At 44.5% G+C, this 20,013-nt stretch overlaps 1 protein-coding gene across 2 annotated transcripts in view; it reads right to left on the bottom strand.

Annotated features, from left to right (window-relative positions):
• CACTIN (cactin, spliceosome C complex subunit) overlaps window positions 1-20,013 on the bottom strand; it is a 666,706-nt gene that overhangs the window by 548,977 nt on the left and 97,716 nt on the right. For both annotated transcript variants that reach the window (XM_077475728.1, XM_077475727.1), the window contains exon 3: window positions 10,850-10,945. In XM_077475728.1, the coding sequence (XP_077331854.1) occupies window positions 10,850-10,945 (96 nt within the window). The remainder of the gene's footprint in view (window positions 1-10,849; window positions 10,946-20,013) is intronic.

Here is a 20,013-nt window from a genome sequence, read left to right as displayed (position 1 = left end):
CTGGGTAGTAAGATCAGGATTCATAGCATATGCTGCCCCTGCAGCTACCATCATATTTTCTAGATCTTCAGTAAACTGCTGGGTGTTCTTGTGCAGAATGTCAGTAATGGACATAAAGGTGCCCCTTAGCACGGCCTTAGAAGCCTCCCAGGCAGTGGAGGACCCAACAGTGCCCTGATTCATACACCAAATAATCTACAATGTTCTTCCTTCAGTCATTCTGTTCTATCTCATCCTCCAACCAAAGTAAGTTCAGCAACCAGACAAAAAGTTAGAGCTAGAGTCTGGCAGGAGGAGGAGATCCACAGAAAGGGGGCATGGTCAGACACCCCTCAGTGAAGGTAGTAAGCCACATGCACAATAGGGAGTACTTCAACAGTAGAGAATGCCATATCTATATGTGACAGTGTGGAAGGAGAGTGGCAAGAAAAATGTCACTCCTCTGGGTGCTTCCACTGCCACAGCTCAGCAAGACCTTACACCTGTATTTGCGTTTTCAAATGTGTGCTACCTAAACCCCTTCTTTTAACCCTTTCATGACTAAGCCTATTTTTGACATTTGGTGTTTACAAGTTAAAATCCATATTTTTTGCTAGAAAATTACTTGGAACCCCCAAACATTATATATATTTTTTTAGCAAAGACTCTAGAGAATAAGGAGGAGATTGTTGCAATATTTTATGTCACACAGTATTTGCGCAGCGGTGTTTTAAACACAACTATTTGGGAAAAGGGACACTTTCATGAATTAAAAAAAAAAAAAAAAAAACGAAACAGTTAAATTAGCCCAATTATTTTGCATAATATAAAAGATAATGTTACGCCGAGTACATAGATACCAAACATGTCACACTTTAAGATTACACGCACTTGTGGAATGACGACAAACTACGGTACCTAAAAATCTCAATAGGCGACGCTTTAAATTTTTTTACAGTTACCAGGTTAGAGTTTCAGAGGAGGTCTAGTGCTAGAATTATTGCTCTCACTTTGACGATCGCGGCGATACCTCACATGTGTGATTTGAACACAGTTTACATATGCGGGCGTGACTTCCGTATGCGTTTTCTTTGCTTCGCAAGCTCACGGGGACGGCGGGCGCTTTCAATTTATTTATTTTTTATTTTAAAATTAATAAATTGTTTTTTTTTTTTAAATAAAAAATTTTGATCACTTTTATTGCCGTCACAAGGAATGTAAACATCCCTTGTGACAGTAATAGGTGGTGACAGGTACTCTTTATGGAGGGATCGGGGGCTCTGAATACTGTATATATTTTTAAATCCGGCGCCATTGGCAGCCGAGTAAACGGGAAGTGACGTCATGACGTCGTTTCCGTGTTTACTATTAGAAGACTGTAATGAAGCCACTTACGGGGTTCATTCCAGTCCCTGCCCAGCAGCCAGAGGCATCCGATTGTGCATCGGTGCTCCCGACGGAGCGGGAGCACCACTAAGAGCGGCAGGAGGGGGGACGTCCCCCCCCACATAACAGCCGAGCAGCTCTTAGCTGCATCGGTTGTTATGGCTGGATAGCCGATTGCCCGCTGTAAAAAACGGTACCGGGATGATGCCTGCAGGTGCGGGCATAATCTCGGTATAACCCCCGGAAGCCGAGTACGCACATCTGCGTACGCTCAGCGGGAAGGGGTTAACAGACAGACTGGTAAATTTGGTTGGTCAGCAGACTGGTTGGTGAGTTGAGCTATGGAATCATTTTTGTCATATATATATATATATATATATATATATATATATATATATATATATATACCCTCCATGTGCTTCTCACTGTGAAAGACAGTTATAGGTGTGGGCAGTGGCCAGTTTTTCGTTACTGTTTGTATATATGGTCCAGGGACACACTGGGTACCTTTGTTGCCATTGTGCTCTTGCTGGGTGTCCAGTGTACTCCCGTTCCTTTAAGGGGGCTTGGGCAGCTTCCAGGCTCACCGGTCCCACAGCTATCCATTCCATGCATGTGCTTCCACTGTGGAGACACTTATAAATTTGTAGTATTAGGACTGCAAGCAACATAGGGTGCTGTGACGAGGCCTTGCAGATGTCACATGTTTGAAAATGTGTGCTAACTAAACCCTTGCTTTTAACAGACAGGTAAATTTGGTTGGTCAGCAGACTGGTTGGCGAGTTAAGCTATGGAATTGTTTTTGTCTTGCATACACCTGGGTTCAGTCAATAAATGAGGGATAGGGTCTACCCCACCCACCAAACAATCAATCAATCAATGGTAGGACCAAGAACAGCATTCAAAATCGATAACACCTGAAGTACTGATGGCCTATCTCATTTCTTGAGACCTCAAATACCCCAATTACCGCCCAAATTACCCCTTTTTTGGAAAGTATACATGTCAAGGTATTTAGAAAGGGGCATGGTGAGTTTTTTGAAGTTGTCAAAATGACAACTTCAAAAAACTCACCATGCCCCTTTCTAAAATACCTTGAAATATATACAATTCTTTGCAAAAATCAAGATTTTTTTTTTTTTTTTAACAAAATTGTCATATTAGCATGTTATTTCTCTCACACAGCATATGTATACCAGAAATTACACCCCAAAACACATTCTGCTATTCTACCCGAGTATGGCAATACCACATGTGTGAGACTTTTACACAGCGCGACCACAGAGGCCTAACATGTAGGGAGCACCATCAGGTGTTCTGGAGCATAAATTACACATCTAATTTCCTGACTACCTCTTAAACTTTTGAAGGCCCTGGAGCGTCAGGACAATGGAAACGCCCCAAAAATGAACCCATTTTGGAAAGTAAACACTCCAACGTATTATCTATGAGGCATAATAAGTCTATTGAACGTTTATTTTTTTCTACAATTTTTTGGAAAATGTGGAAAGAAAAAGAAAACACAAAGTTGTCTATTTATAGGAAAACATGTGGGGGGGGGGAAAAAAAAAAAAAAAGGGTGAAAATACTGCGCTAAACCCAACGTGAAGCAGAAGTGCACAAAAAAGTATGTAATGAAGAGAAAAAAATGTGAAGATGGGTACTCTTACCACACGAGGTGAACGCACATAACATATGGCAGCGCGTGTAATGTGCTTATAGTACTGGATCCCCAGTGATGAGATGGTGCCAAGAGGGATGGAGATGCCACGACTGTAAATATATCCTGGCCTCCCCATATTGGGGACAAATTTATAAACTATACACCAATCCATAATTGTATGGGTAACCCACTTCATGGCGAAACCAGAAGTGGGTTACATAAACATCTCAAATCATGCAGTCTTTTATAGCTAGCATGATTTCAGCCAGAGAAGGCTCCCCTCAAGGTGGGTCTGGAGAATTAATCTTCAGAGCATGTAGGGGAGTCTAATGATGTTAGGAGGTCAACCTGAGTGTGGAACACAGCAGGCAGAGAGTCATTCACCCCTGATGTGGAGAGTTATGTTGAGATGGGAGAGGGCTGCAGTTTGGCTTCAGGCTTGGGCTATACGCAAGCGGTTTTTGGAACACATTTATGAAGTAGACATATACCTTCTGAAGGACCCTATAGCTAGACATGTATGTCTCAAACATGATAGGGATCCCCGTTGCCTTGAGTGTTGGGTCCTTGAAGTAATCACCCAGGATAGAAGGGGGGCAAGTTTGACAAGATTGTTCTCCAACGTGAGTAGTGTTGGATATGGGAGTTGGAGGGTACCAAGTCTCCTGGCTTGAATGACAGTTTAAGTTTTGTCCCATTTCTTGAATGATTCTCAGACAGGGGTGCATTCAGGGCTGCCGAGGCAATAATACTGACTATTGTGTATTATTTTAAATACGCAATTTTTGTGTTTTTTTTTTCCTCATGGAACTTAATTTATTGTGTGTAGAGGTCGACCGATAGGGGTTTTTCTCTGCCCGATGCCGATATTGAGAAAATTAGGGCAGCCAAAGGAATCAGCTGATTTTTTTTAGGCCGATTCCTTTTTTTCCCCCCTTCATTTCATTAAATCTAACAGTTTAGTTAAATAATAAAGAAGGGGTACAGAAAATTGCTTAAATTAACAAAAGGTTAAGATAGATAGGGCGTACAGAGATGTGGCTGTGGAGGAGGGGGGGTACAGAGATGTGGCTGTGGAGGAGGGGGGGGGGGGGGGGGACAGAGAGGTGGCTGCAGAGGGGGGGGGGGGGTACAGAGAGGTGGCTGCAGAGGGGGGGGGGGTACAGAGAGGTGGCTGCAGAGGGGGGGGGGGTACAGAGAGGTGGCTGCAGAGGGGGGGGGGGGTACAGAGAGGTGGCTGCAGAGGGGGGGGGGGGTACAGAGAGGTGGCTGCAGAGGGGGGGGGGTACAGAGAGGTGGCTGCAGAGGGGGGGGGGTACAGAGAGGTGGCTGCAGAGGAGGGGGGGTACAGAGAGGTGGCTGCAGAGGAGGGGGGTACAGAGAGGTGGCTGCAGAGGAGGGGGGTACAGAGAGGTGGCTGCGGAGGAGGGGGGTACAGAGAGGTGGCTGCGGAGGAGGGGGGTACAGAGAGGTGGCTGCGGAGGAGGGGGGTACAGAGAGGTGGCTGCGGAGGAGGGGGGTACAGAGAGGTGGCTGCGGAGGAGGGGGGTACAGAGAGGTGGCTGCGGAGGAGGGGGGTACAGAGAGGTGGCTGCGGAGGAGGGGGGTACAGAGAGGTGGCTGCGGAGAAGGGGGGTACAGAGAGGTGGCTGCGGAGGAGGGGGTACAGAGAGTTGGCTGCGGAGGAGGGGGGTACAGAGAGGTGGCTGTGGAGGAGGGTCATCCATTTTCTCAATGCCAGCTTGTCAGTCTTAGCCAGGTTTCCCTTTAAGAGCCCTTACACAACGAGGGCGTTTGGCAGGCGATAGAGCGTTAGAAATAGCGTCTGCAATCCGCCCTCAAACTGCTGCATCATTCATTCCAGTGTGAAAGCCCCGAGGGCTTTCACACCGAAGCAGTGCACTGGCAGGACATCGGGAAAAGTCCTGCCAGCAGCTTCTTTGGAGCAGTGAAGGAGAGGTGTGTTTACAGCTCCTGCACCGCTGCTCCCCATTGAAATCAATGGGGCAGCGCGGCTATACCGCCAGCAAAATGCTGCTATTGCAGCGTATTGCGGGCGGTTTTAACCCTTTCTTGGCCGCTAGCGGGGGGTAAAAGTGCCCCACTAGCAGCCGAAATGCACAAATCCGAAGGTAAAACGTTTTACCACCGACGCTATAGGCTCGGAGGTGTGAAAGGGGTCTAAAAGGAGATTGAATAAAGTCTGCGGGGGGCACAGTAGCACACACTCGATTTTTGAGACTTACACTCCATACATGCTGGTATCTATCTGCATGCACCTGATAGGGCTAGGCGCAAGCTGATGAGCTGACCAGCCAATCACATATCAAGCGAGATAGAAGCAACCAGCAGGCTCCGTCTCAGCAGGGAAGGAAGAGGAGCTTAGCTAGTGCTGGCCACGATCTCCTGCGGAGGCTTGTGATATGCTAATGAATGATATTCCTCTGCTACAGTCTGCCAGTGCGGTGCCAGTGAAACATTCTCCTTCCCTTCTATAGTGGCCGGCCAAATGGGTGAAGGATCAAGGATTCATTTTACATGCTGCTGCAGCGGGGTCACCGGTCTGTACTGCAGGCGGCCGAGTATAGTGCTACCCACGAATCAGCATGGTTTGCACAATAATCGACCTCTAATCGTGTGCATCATTTCGTTTACAGAACATGCCCACAACTTTAAAGATTTTTTTATTTTTATTTTTTATCGTGAAGCAAACAACAAATAGGACAAAAACACAGAAAAAGTCAATGTGCACAACTATTCACCCCCTAAAGTCAATACTTTGTAGAGCCACCTTTTGCAGCGATCACAGCTCCAAGCTGCTTTGGATAAGTCCTCTAAGCGTTTGCCACATCTTACCACTGGGATTTTTGCCCATTCCTCCTTGCAAAACTGATCCAGCTCCTTCAAGTTGGATGGTTTGTGCTTGTGAACAGCAATCTTACATAGTTAGTAAGGTTGAATAAAGACACCAGTCCATCCAGTTAAAACTTAGCGAGTGTCTACAATTGCCCCTACCTTCAAGGAGCCACAATCCAAGGTCCCCAACTCACATTCATGTACTAGGGCCAAATTTGGACACAAGCCAATTAACCTATCAGCATGTCCTTGGAGTGTGGGAGGAAACCAGAGTACCCAGAGGAAACCCACGCAGGCACAGGGAGAACATGCAAACTCTGGGCAGGTAGTTAATTATAGATGATAGTGTCGCGCAGTATATAAAGAGATTAAGAAAAAGAGAGAGGGAAGGCAAAGCAAGAAAAAGCGAAAAGGAGAGTTAAATATTCAGACTGTATATAAAGAGTAGTAAGAAAAAAAAGTGTATAGATGGATGTGGACTTGCTTAGTGTCAAAGAGTCACCTTTTAACATATATGTTCCACAATGAGCATAGTGTGCTTCATATTTAGTATATTAGTGATCGTGAAATAATATCTGAATAATAATATACATATAAGCATAATCTAATAGCAGCAACTATGAATGTGCAAAAATGCAATAAAAAGTACCAAGTAAATGTTCAAAATGTGAAACCACACTAAATATATCAAAAAGAAAAAATAATAGCAGCAAAATAAAACATAGGCTAATAGTTTATACAGTGCATTCCATTGTGCAAATACTGCTAGCAGCAAATAAACATGAGCTAATATTCTATCCAGTGCATTCCTTTGTGCAAACACTGCAAGCAGCAAACAAACTAAATAAAAGTGCCGGTGCCATGAAATGAATCAAACACTCAGTCCATAAACGTGCAAATTCTGCCAATATAAGCTTCAGTAATGTTTCAAACTCAGGTGTTGGTGCTATCATAAATCATGCAAACACAGGGGTGCAGTGATTATTTCTTCCCTCCATCCAGTAAGTGGGTGGATGTGCCCTTAACTCATGGCTGTGAGGTTACAGCCTTATTGAAATGTAGGTATATATCTCCTAGCGTCCCCAGCTCTGGTATCTTAGGGTGGGTATACCGGTTTCCGACTCCTCTGCGTAATGACACGCCGATTGTCGGTTCCGAGGCCCGAACCGAGCCTCTGAGCATCACACCCAGCTCCAATACTGCAAAGCGGAACCAATAATCCTGCTTCCTGTTCCCGCGAGACGCTGAATTTGAAGCACAGGGGGAAAGTGCACGGAGAGCAAATGTGTTTTCGGTGTGCTGAGATCTGGGCAGGTAGTGTGGTTGGGATTTGAACCAGCGACCCTTTTTACTGCTAGGTGAGAGTGCTACCCACTACACCACTGTGCCGCCCCAAGTCTGTCTACAGATTTTCTATTGGATTGAAGTCTGGGCTTTGATTAGGCCATTCCAAAGTTTATTGCCGTCCTATGTACAGATACTCCAGTCTCTGCTGCGGAACTCTACAGCTCCTCCAGGGTTACCTTAAGTCTCTGTGTTGCCTCTCTGATTAATGCCTTCCTTGCCCTGTCAGTGAGTTTTGGAGTGCGGCCATCTCATGGCAGGTTTGCTGTTGTGCCATGTTCTTTCCATTTGGTTATGATGGTGCTCCTAGGGATCATCAAAGATTTGGATATGTTTTTTTTATAACCCAACCCTGATTTGTACTTCTCAACAACACTGTCCCTTACTTGTTTGGAGAGTTCCTTGGTCTTCATCGCAGCGTTTGGTTAGTAGTGCCTCTTGCTTAGGTGTTGCAGACTCTGGGGCCTTTCAAAAAGGTGTGTATATGTAATGACAGATCATGTGACACAGATTGCACACAGGTGGACATCATTTCACTAATTATGTGACTTCTTAAGGTAATAGGTTGCACCAGAGCTTTTTATGGTCTTCTTAACAAAGGGGTTGAATATATACACACACGTCAATTATCAGTTTATTTCTGAAAAATAGATTTATGTATAAATATTTCTAATTTTACTTCACCAACTTATACTATTGTGTTCTGATCCTTCACATATAACAGATTTAAAAAAAATAAAAAGATTGAACTAAAGGCTGTAAAATAGGTAAAAAGCCAAGGGGCTATATACTTTTGCAAGGCACTGTATATACAATTTTTGTGGATGTCAACTGTATAATAAAGTATCGCCATCGCCATGTTATGGTTTTCCTACTGAGCTTAATATGTGGACTTTACTATAAGTTGTGCTACTTACTTCCAATATTCCTCTGGGGGGAGACTGAAATGTATTAGGGTGGAATTAGCAGTGCTTTGCTTCACGTCTTCCGCACTCACCCCTCCCCTTCCTTTTTACCGTCGGGGGAGGAAGAGACGGTTATGATGTATGTGGAGGAGTGTGATATGCAAACAGGAGGGAGTGACACACATGAAAACATGTGTTGGCGTCTATTTAAAGCCTGGATACTACACAGGGTGAGAGGATCGCATTGACAAACAGGCTCTGACGCAGCTGACATAGATTGACGGCCCATCTATAGACTACATGCTTTTGACCCATATATGGTTTTACATACTTTTCAAGACTGACGTTTTCAAAAGACAAGGGGGAACTTACCCTGGGATCCTGGACCTGTGGACTTGATCACAAGCTGATAAGTATCAATACATTTACCATTCTTGGGAAAGGACTAGTGCTTTCCTGGAAAGAATTATCTCTACCCTTTTTAAAACTGTTGCTTTATTTGTTGTGTGAGCCTTCATAGGGACTCTGATTGGTACAGTGAGAGGGAGGTCAAGGAGGACCATGTACTTATGGTTCCAGTGAGCCATACATCCCTTTATTGTACACATATTTATTAACATTCCACTTGCACACCTCTTGACCACTGCTACCTAGCAATGCTCCCCCATTTGTTCATAGCTACCTTCCACCCTAATACATTCATCTACTTGTCCACAGTTTTTCCAATGCAGATCGGGAGAACCATCAATATATCATTGCTTCCATTTTTGTGGTTTGACATCATTCATCCTCCCTTTTCGAATATCAGTTCAACCTTAATTTATCACTTGGATCAATCTTCATAAGTCGTTTAGACCTGGGGATATCATCCCAGCTGTATTACAGCATTTTTACAACTCCTGCAACTTGGGTGGAATTGTACCACCTGTTCAGAGATGGTCCTTCTGTGTTTATAACTTCAATGCTAATGTATGTATGTATGAGGTTTTTTTAATGTCTTTGTCTTAATTTTGACACCAATAAATCTTTTTTGATAATCATGCTTGTATGGTGAGTGAAGTTCCATAGAGATGTGCTATCAGGGGGTTGGTTGAGCTATTACAGTTTTTTTTTATTTCAAGTTTGTCATTCAATCTATACCGTGAGCTCCCATCCTCTCCTTTTTTTTTTTTTCCATTTTGTAATTTTTACTCTGTTTTTGAGGGTATCCACTCCATGTTAGCATTGCTTCACCCCTTTTGACATACTGATTAGGTAGGCAGCACCTTCAGGGTCCGGCATATATTTTATTTTAGTGCATTATACTGGGCAGGCCTTACAGTTTTAATTACCAGTGTCTAAGTCTTCTGAGAGGTGGCAGCATAACCCATGGTCTAAGACTAAGATCCAGTGTTCTGTAATGTACGATTAAGAAAGTCCTATTTCAGATCTGTTCCACAACTAACATAGGACCACAATTAAAGTGGAAGTAAACTCCCTTGGTTGATTTTTACCTATAGGTAAGCCTTATTATAGGCTCATCTATAGGTACAGTAAATATCTCCTAAACCTGCAACCATTTAGGAAATAATTACTTTAGAATCAGCGGTTGACCTCATCGGTGTATGCACTCTGCAAGAATAGCATTCAAGTGCCCTTCCTTCAAAGCCTGTGCCGTAAACAGTGACTCCTGCGCACATGTGCGTGAGTGACCTCATTGCGGCTTGGCCATTCATAATGCTGAAGCCTGTAAACTCGCAAGGAAAACCTGGGTTAAGATGGAAGCGCCTACAGCAAGCCACTGGAGGGCTACGTTTTCAGGTAAGTCTCTCATAATGTGCTAGTATGCGGTCAAATCATTAGTAAGACCTCACCTGGAATATGCAGTTCAGTTTTGGGCACCAGTTCTCAAAAAGGATATCGGGGGAAATGGAGAAAGCGCAGAGAAGGGCAACCAAACTGATAAGAGGCATGAAGGAACTCAGCTATGAGGAAAGATTAGAGGAACTGAATTTATTCACTCTTGAAAAGAGGAGAATAAGGGGGGATATGATCAACATGTTCAAATATATTAGGGGTCCATATAGTGAACTTGGTGTTGAGTTGTTCTCTGTACAGTCAACCCAGAGGACAAGGGGGCACTCTTTACGTCTAGAGGAAAAGAGATTTCATCTTCAAGTATGGAAAGGTTTCTTCACAGTTAGAGCTGTGAAAATGTGGAATAGACTCCCGCCAGAGGTGGTTCTGGCCAGCTCAGTAGATTGCTTTAAGAAAGGCCTGGATACTTTCCTGAATGTGCATAATATAACTGGGTACTAACATAGGTAAAGTTGATCCAGGGAAAATCCGATCGCCTCTTGGGGGATCAGGAAGGAATTTTTTTCCCCTGCTGTAGCAAATTGGAGCATGCTCTGCTGGGTTTTTTTTTCGCCTTCCTCTGGATCAATTGTGGGCATACAATTGGGTATTTGGATTGTACGATTATTTTTTATTTTATTTATTTGTTTTTAAGGTTGAACTGGATGGACTTGTGTCTTTTTTCAACCTGACTAACTATGTAACTATGGTACATACGAGCACATTATGACTTCAACTGCTCAAGGCCCCCTCTTTTTTTTTTTCTGCTGTGGTTTACTACCCCTTTAAACATGGTCCAAAATAAAAGGAAAATATCAAAGCATTTGTGTCCCTATATCCACCATTTTCTCCTAGTACACGGATTTGGATTGTCACTCACTTTCTGCAGCTCTAAGCGATTATCTTCTTGGATCCGCTTATTTCTCTCTTTCAAATCTTTTTCTGCAAGATGACCGATTCCCTTTTTTTCCAGTGCCTGTAAAATATGTTAAAGTTTAATACAATTGGTTGAAGTTGATGTTTTTAAAGTTTACATAGAGCCATGCTTTATTTATAATTCATGCCTAACCATTAGGGTTCAAATATCAATGTTAAAAATGCTACAGATGTAATGCACAGTATCTGTATTTTGTAAAAGCACTTAATACTTTCATACTGGTTCTGACAACAGAATGATAGCGAGGCTCAACAGACCCCCTTTTGCGAAACAGACATGGAAGCTGCCATAGCCGACCATCTTCTGAAAATGCTAATTGTCTAGCTATAATGGCAACTTTGACTTCCATAAATGTTTTTAGTTACTGACCCAGAACTAGAATTCAGATAACAAGGTCTGACTTATGTAAATTTCCAGATCTGCCTACTTTGTTCCAAGTTAATCAAAAAGTACTAAAACCAGTGCCAAAGAAAACAAACAAAGAACAGCAATGGCACCTCTTATATTTCTCCTAGGAAAGATTTTAGGTACAGGTGCAAGAGTAAGGAGTATAGCACAAAAGGTAACCACCTGATACAGAAAAAGCCTTTTACACCAGCGGACCACTCGGGTCGCCTGAAAAACCTGACAGGACCGTCCATTGTTCTCTATGGGACAGCAGACATACACCAGTTGGGCATTCAATCTCATAAAATCTGCTAAAAATAGACATATAGTGATATGTTCGGCATCCATCCAGTGGATCGGATGACAATCGGATGGAAATGGACATGCAGTCCGTTTACATCTGATGGCCCCATAGAGGAGAGAGGGCTGTGTCCGTGTCCATTCTGCATACTGGAGCAGACACGGACCTGTCATCCGCCTGCTTAGAGGAGAGATTCCCCGCTGAGCAGGCGGATTCTACTTGGATGGATCCACTGTATCTGAAAGGGGCCTAAATAGTTTGGATCCAGCCAAATCAGAGAAAACCTGGCATTAATTCATAAATATACAAGATTTTCTGTGCATGGCTGAGAAGTGCTCAAGTTTGCTCTGGGAACAAGACAGAATTCCCCATACTGCTGCTGGAACACATACTGTATTCAGCTGATTATACAATTTATATAGCTGCAGCAATTAGTAAAGCAAATAGTTTGTTTGGGCTCAAACTACTTAAGGTAACAAAAGCTGGGGTTAGGCTGGTTAGGACCTTGTTTACTTATATTTCAGTTAATTACCCAATGGACTAAGCAGAATAATAAAACTAAAAAGTCAAATAATGTGTAGACTGAAAGTGGATGTAAACTCCATTCATAAAATCTGACCTGGGCACATATCTGTGTTTACTTATATCTCACCAAAGTCCCATGTCTTCTGCTGCTCCGTTCCCATTATAAGCATGATAACTTCTGACAAGTTCTCAGACGCAGGAGATAAAAGCAGCTGGAAATATGCATTGGGAGAGTCCTGCATGTTTTTTTTTATTTCCTCTGCTTATGTAGAGGGGGGTGGTGTGTGTCTTTCCTCCAATCAGCTCCCACACAGTGTATGCCCAGACAACACACCCACTGCTGAAACAGGAAGAAAGATTTCCAACACAATGTGCACTTTCCAGAGAATATAGAAAGGGAAAGACTGCAGATATACTTGTAAAACATATGTATGTATTTAATCTCTGTATCATCTGAGGCTGTTCACTTCACTGGGTATAGGAGAGGGTTTACACCCACTTGTAATGGAGCAATCACAAGCTGCACAAGATTTAGAGGAAATTTAATTTTTTCAACAGCTTATCTGTAAAATTATTTACTTTGAAGTACATCACGGGCACAGAGCCATAGTAGTTATGTGGGTTATAAGCCACCTTCAGGTGATGAACACTGGTACGCCCAGATTAAAAAGTGCACTCCTTATATAACCCCTCCCACTGGTGGGAGTACGTCAGTTTTGTAGCACAGCAACGCACGCGTATACCAAAGAAGAGAGGGACCTCTGTGCCCTGTGATGTACTTCAAAGAAAAGGATTTTACAGGTAAGCTGTTACAAAAAGGAGGAATTTTCCTCTTTAACCACTTTCAGACCGGACCATTTTGCTGGTAAATGACCAGAGGTCTTTTTACAATTTGGCACTGCGCTGCTTTAACTGGTAATTGCGCGGTCATGCAATGTTGTACCCAAACAAAATTTGCGTCCTTTTCTTCCCACAAATAGAGCTTTCTTTTGATGGTATTTGATTGCCTCTGCGATTTTTATTTTTTGCGATATAAACGTAAAAAGACCACAAATTTTGAAAAAAAATGATATTTTCTACTTTTTGTTATTAGAAAAATCCAATAAACTCAATTTTAGTCATACATTTAGGCCAAAATGTATTCAGCCACATGTCTTTGGTAAAAAAAAAGTCAATAATTGTATATTTATTGGTTTGCGCAAAAGTTGTCACATCTACAAACTAAGGTACGTTTTCTGGAATTTACGCAGCTTTTAGTTTACGACTGCCTATCTCATTTCTTGAGGTGCTAAAATGGCAGGGCAGTACAAACCCCCCCAAATGACCCCATTTTGGAAAGTAGACCCCCTAAGGAAATTGATAAGAGGCATGTTGAGCCCATTGAATATTTTATTTTTTTGCCTCAAGCGATTGAATAATGACAAAAAAAAATTTTTTTTTTTTTTTTACACAAAGTTGTCACTAAATGATATATTGCTCACACATGCTATGGGCGTATGTGAAATGAAACCCCAAAATAAATTCTGCTGCTTCTCCTGAGTACGGGGATACCACATATGTGGGACTTTTTGGGAGCCTAGCCGCGTACGGGGCCCCGAAAACCAAGCACCGCCTTCAGGCTTTCTAAGGGCGTAAATTTTTGAGTTCACTTCTCACTACCTATTACAGTTTTGAAGGCCATAAAATGCCAAGATGGCACAAAACCCCCACAAATGACCCCATTTTAGAAAGTAGACACCCCAAGCTATTTGCTGAGAGGCATGTTGAGTTCATGGAATATTTTATATTTTGCCACAAGTTGCAGGAAAATTACAAACTTTTTTTTTTTTTTTTTTTCACAAAGTTGTCACTAAATGATATATTGCTCATGCATGCCATGGGCATATGTGAAATGACACCCCAAAATAAATTCTGCTGCTTCTCCTGAGTACGGGGATACCACATATGTGGGACTTTTTGGGAGCCTAGCCGCGTACGGGGCCCCGAAAACCAAGCACCGCCTTCAGGCTTTCTAAGGGCGTAAATTTTTGAGTTCACTTCTCACTACCTATTACAGTTTTGAAGGCCATAAAATGCCAAGATGGCACAAAACCCCCACAAATGACCCCATTTTAGAAAGTAGACACCCCAAGCTATTTGCTGAGAGGCATGTTGAGTCCATGGAATATTTTATATTTTGCCACAAGTTGCGGGAAAATTACAAACTTTTTTTTTTTTTTCACAAAGTTGTCACTAAATGATATATTGCTCACGCATGCCATGGGCATATGTGAAATGACACCCCAAAATAAATTCTGCTGCTTCTCCTGAGTATGGGGATACCACATATGTGGGACTTTTTGGGAGCCTAGCCGCGTACGGGGCCCCGAAAACCAAGCACCGCCTTCAGGCTTTCTAAGGGCGTTACAGTTTTGAAGGCCATAAAATGCCAAGATGGCACAAACCCCCCCCCAAATGACCCCATTTTGGAAAGTAGACACCCCTAAATTTAGGGGTACACTAGTGAGACTAGGTAATAAATGGCGGGTGCCCTGAAACTATAAAAAAATAACTAACCAACCAGCGTCACCTGTAACAGTTATATGGTGATCACTGGTGAAAGGGTTAACTAGGGGGCAATCAGGGGGCTTTATGCGGTAGTATATGGGGGTCCCTGGCGCTATAAAAAGCTGCGGCGAACCTAAATACCTACCTGCCTAACTAGCGTCACCTGTGACACTAATACGGCGATCAGAAAAATGATCGCTTATTAGGCTGGGTTCACACTGGAGCGATGCGGAAACGCCGCGAATCCGCGGCGGGTTCCCGCATCGCATGCCTCCCGGCGGCAGTTCACACTGCCCTATGCGAACTGCTGGGAGTGTCAGTGAAATGTTACTGACACCCCCAGATCAGTTCGCATATCGCAGTGCGATCTGCAAACTCGGATCGCATGGTGTGAACACCCATGCGATCCGATTCTGCTGCGGGCCAAAAAAAGGGTCCCGTGCGAATTTGCGGCGGGTGCGGCGGGTGTGGCGGGTGCAGCGAATGGCTGAACTCGAATCGCACAGAGATCGGATGTGATTTGCACTGCAGTGCGGTGCGAATCACATTCGTTCTCATAAACCGCTGCAATGTGAACCCAGCCTTAGTGACACTGGCGACGGGGGGTGATCACGGGGTTAAACCTTTATTGGGGGGGTTAGGGGGGTACATTAGAACTAAAGGGGGCTAACCCTAACTGCCCTAACATTTATTACAGTCACAAATGACACCAATGCAAAAAAAAAAAAATGACATTGGTGTCACTGTGACTGGGGGGCAGGGGTAATTGGGGGGTGATCGGGGGGTAAAGGGGGGGTGTGAGTGTGCCTGGCATGTTCTACTGTGTGTGTAGAGTGTTGGTGCAACTCACCGATCCGCTCTTCTCCGTGTCGGAACGAAAAATACCGACACGGAGGAGAGAATACATCACTTCCTCTCCTGTGTTTACATTACAGGAGAGGAAGTGATGTCACGGGGGATTTCTATTCGTCGGGAGCGATCGCGAGGGGGTGGCCATGAATGAATGGCCGTCCCCTCGTCCGGGATCGCTCCCGAACGAATACCGACCGCCGCAGGCACCGGGCGGGGGCCCGATCGGGCCCCCGACCCGCGGGAGGCAAGGGACGTACATGTAAGCCCTTATGCCTGCCCGTGCCATTCTGCCGACGTACATCGGCGTGCGGCGGTCGGCAACTGGTTAAACCATAAGTTTGAACAATCACTTGACAAATCCACTTAGAAATAGTAGATTTCAACGCAGCCTGTCCTCTTTTAGGACTGTCTGGCAACACAAACAAAACAACTGTTTTACAAATCTGATCGGTCGCTTTCAAGTAGAGCTTGACCATTCTCACCACATCAAGAGAATGTAGTGATCTCTCTTGCACAGAACAAAGTTCTGGAAAACATAAAGGCAGAACAATATTATTCGGTAGGAATTTAGGGTTAGGCTGAAATATAACCTTAGTCTTAAAAATAATCAAATATGGCTCTTAAGAAAGAGCAGCCAACTCGGATACTCTTCTAGCAGAAGATATGGCAAGAAAATAAATTTTCCTCATCAAGAGGACCAAGGAAATATCTCATATTGGTTCAAAAGGCTGTTTTAGTAATGCTGACAGGACTAAAATTAAGTCCCAAGACTTCAGGGGTGAGCTAACTGGAGGATTAATCTGTGTTACCCCCTGAATAAAAGTTACGAACCAGAGAGAATGAAGCAAGTATCGGCAAGCAAAAATACTGATAAGGTCGACACCTGACCCTTGATAGTACTCAAGGGCAGCTTCAATTCTAATCCCATCTGTAGGAATTCAAGCATCCTACCTATGACATATTTCCTGGGATGCCAATCTCTGGATACAGATCAGGAGACTTATGCCTTCCAGACATTATCGTATATGACTCTGCAGGCAAGTTCCTAGCATTAACCAAAGTAGAAACTACTGAAGCCAACAGCCCATAGTCTTTCAGAATGTGGGTTTCAATAGCCAAACTGTTAAATTAGCATTTGTAAGGTAGGATGGAATACCAGACCTTACGAGAGAAGGTCTGGCCATAGTGGTTAGGTCCAAGGGTCCCCTACCGCCATCTTTACGATCTCTGCAAACCAAGATCTCCTGAGCCACAAGAAACACCTCCTTTCCTTCTTGCTTGATCCTGTGAAGAAGGCGCAAAAGCAGCAGAATAGGAGGTAACGCATAGATCAGTGAAAACAGACCCCATGAAAAACCATGGCATCTGTTCCGTATGCCACCGGGTCCCTTGTCCATGACACAAAGTTGTCGATCTGGTTGAACCTGGACGCAAACAGATCCACATTTGTAACTCCCCATCTTTGACATATTGACTGAAAGATGCTTGGAGTGAAGGGACCATTCTCCCGGGAACAACTGTTGGTAACCCAAGTCATCCGCCTGCCAATTTTCTATCCCTGGAATGAAAATTGTTCATAGACAAATGTTTTCAGCCCAAGAAAGAAAATGATTCACCTCTCTCTGGGCCGCACAACTTCTCGTGCCCCCTTGGCGATTTGATAATGGCCACTACTGTGGCATTGTCAGATTTGGATCCTGACAGGACAATTCTGTAGTCTGAATGTACAGGCCCCTAGGGCCAGGCGTACTGCCCGAATCTCTAGAATATTGATGGGCAAGATCATCTCTGAGTTGAACCATTTCCCTTGGACAGACACTTCTTCCAAGACTACTTCCCAACCCAGAAGGCTGGCATCTTACCACCTTCCAGATAACTGGTAGAAAAGATTTTCCTTTTTGAAGATTCTTGGATATCAACCACCAATTGAGGCTCTGATGCACTTTTGGGGAATAAACGCATTGGAAAGTCCAAAGCTTGGACCTTCTTGTTCCAAGTTGATAGGATACTGTTTTGCAGCAGCCTCAAAAGAAGCCACCATATTCATGCAAAGTCGAACAGAAGGATTCTTCTTTATTTTGACCAACTGAATCTGTTTCTTTATGGAACTGATCCTTTCCTGGCGCAAAAACACCTTCTGAATGGAGAAAAAATAGGATATTTGTACTCATGGTAAAATCCTTTTCTCTGAAGTTCATTGACAGACACAGCTCCATTAATCTTGACCGTAGGGTTATTTTGCCACCTTCAGGAGAGGACTAGGCAGAACATGCAATACATGTGAAAAACAACAGAACTATATAGTTCCGCCCAGGGGGCGGTCCCTATGGTAATAACCCCTCAGCCTGCTTCTTGCAGCTCAGTATGTCAACAAGCAGTATAACGTAAACGAATAGGAGGGGAGGATGCTGTGTCAGTCAATGAACTTCAGAGAAAAGGATTTTACGGCGAGTACAAAAATCCTATTTTCTCTTTCGTTCATTGACGGACACAACTCCATTAATCTTGACCGTAGGGACGTCCCCAAGCAGTGTCATAACGAGGGGTGGGAACAGCAAACATAACTTCCCCCACAGCCAGAGATGCTCTCCAACGGAAGAGTCACCATCTGAACCAACCACATCAGAACTTTCAGTCAACATATGCATCAGAATGCATTGACATTTAAATTGCAACTTTCTGTAACAAAAGAGAGTGTAAATTGTAACATTACACGGCCGCCAGCAAGACTTTGCGGCCAAAGCAGACATCAACTTTGTGAAAATGTGAACGGACGATCAAGTCGCCGCTTTAGACACCTGAGAAACTGACGCTTGATGTCGGAAGGCCCAAGAGGCCCCAATTCCCTGGTGGAATGGGCCGTGACAGGAAAGGGGGGCACCTGCCCCTTCAAGGCGTAAGCCTGGACCATGATCTGTCTGATCCACCTGGAAATGGTGGTGCACGAGACCGCCAGCCCTTTTTTCAGACCAGCCACCGAAACTAACAGAGAATCTGACTTCTGGAAGGGAGCCATGGCAGCCACATATACCCTTAGAGCTCGAACCACATCCAGGGAATGGAGGGCCACCTCCTTAGGATGTGTCAGCTTAGGACACAGAGATGCTAACACAATGTTTTCATTGTGATGGAAGGCCAAAAACACCTTCGGCTGAAAAGAAGGTTGCAGACGCAACACCACCTTATCCCTGGGGATAATCAATTAGGGCGACTTGCGTGACAAGGCCGCCAGCTCAGAAACCCTCCTGGCGGAAATGCAATAGCCACTAGAAAGATGACTTTCTGAGAAAGTCAACAAGGGAATTTCCCTGATGTTCTCAAATGGCGGTTTCTGAAGTGTCGATAGCACCAGGTTCAGATCCCATGGGAGGTAAGGGTGGACGCACCAGAGGGACTACATGCCGGACCCCTTGCACAAAAGGTGCTCACCAATGAGTGAGACGCCAGGGGTCGTTGGGGGAAAAAAAGAGCCAAGGCTGATATCTGTCCCTTGATGGTGCTGAAGGCCAAATTCTATTCCACTCCACGCTGTAAGAACAGCAGGATCCTGGACACCGAATAGGTGCGTGGACGCCACCCCATCTCCTCACACATGGAGATATAAGCTTTCCACGTATGATGGTTTATCTTCCGAGAAGATTTTTGTGCCCTTAGCATAGTGGAAATTACGGGGTCCGACAGACCTCGGTTCCTTAGCACCTTGCTTTGAACAGCCATGCCGTTAAAACCAGCGACGGTAAAGCAGGATGGCGTATCGGACCTTGTGACAGAAGGTCTTCTCGCATCGGCAACTGCCAAGGAGCCTTCACCACCAGGAGTACCAGGTTGGCATATCAACAATGCCGAGTCCAATCTGGGGCAATCAGTATTACTGGAATCCCCACGGCCTCCACTCTGCGGAGCAGGCGTGGTAACAGTTTTGGCGGAGGAGAGGCGTAGATCAGCTGGTCCCATGAAGCCACTACCGCATCTGACGTGTCTGCCCAAGGATCTCTTGTCCTGGACATGAACCTCCGCACCTTTTGAATGAGCCAAAAGGCAGGAAGATCAACATCTGGTGTGCCCCACCGCAGGCAGAGAAGCCTAAAAACCTCCTGATGCAGTGACCGTTCTCCTGGGTCCAGGATCTGCCGACTTAGATAGTCCGCGTGCCAGTTTTCTACTCCCGGGATGTATACGGCCGACACGTGTCGCTTTGCCCATTGAAGGATGTGAGTAACCTCCCGAGTTGCAGCCAAGCTTCTTGTTCCTCCTTGATGGTTGACATATGCCACCGCCATGATGTTGTCTGACTGGATTCTGATCGGACAACCTCATAGTCTCATCGACCATGTGGAGATGCATAGCCTGATCGCTCGAAGCTCAAGCACATTGGTCGAGGGAGGAATCTCGGCTACCGATCAGAGGCCCTGGGTCAATTGAACTCCCATACTTCACCCTAGCCGGTCAGGCTGGCATCCGTTGTGATCACCGTCCAATGAAGAGGCAGGAATAA

Source organism: Lithobates pipiens, unplaced genomic scaffold (genome assembly GCF_037356315.1).
Source record: "Lithobates pipiens isolate NorthernLeopardFrog02 unplaced genomic scaffold, aLitPip1_a1.2 Scaffold_13, whole genome shotgun sequence".
Classification (NCBI taxonomy): Eukaryota; Metazoa; Chordata; class Amphibia; order Anura; family Ranidae; genus Lithobates; species Lithobates pipiens.
The sequence above is the reverse complement of the archived record's forward strand: the minus strand, read 5'-3'. Positions and strand labels throughout refer to the sequence as shown.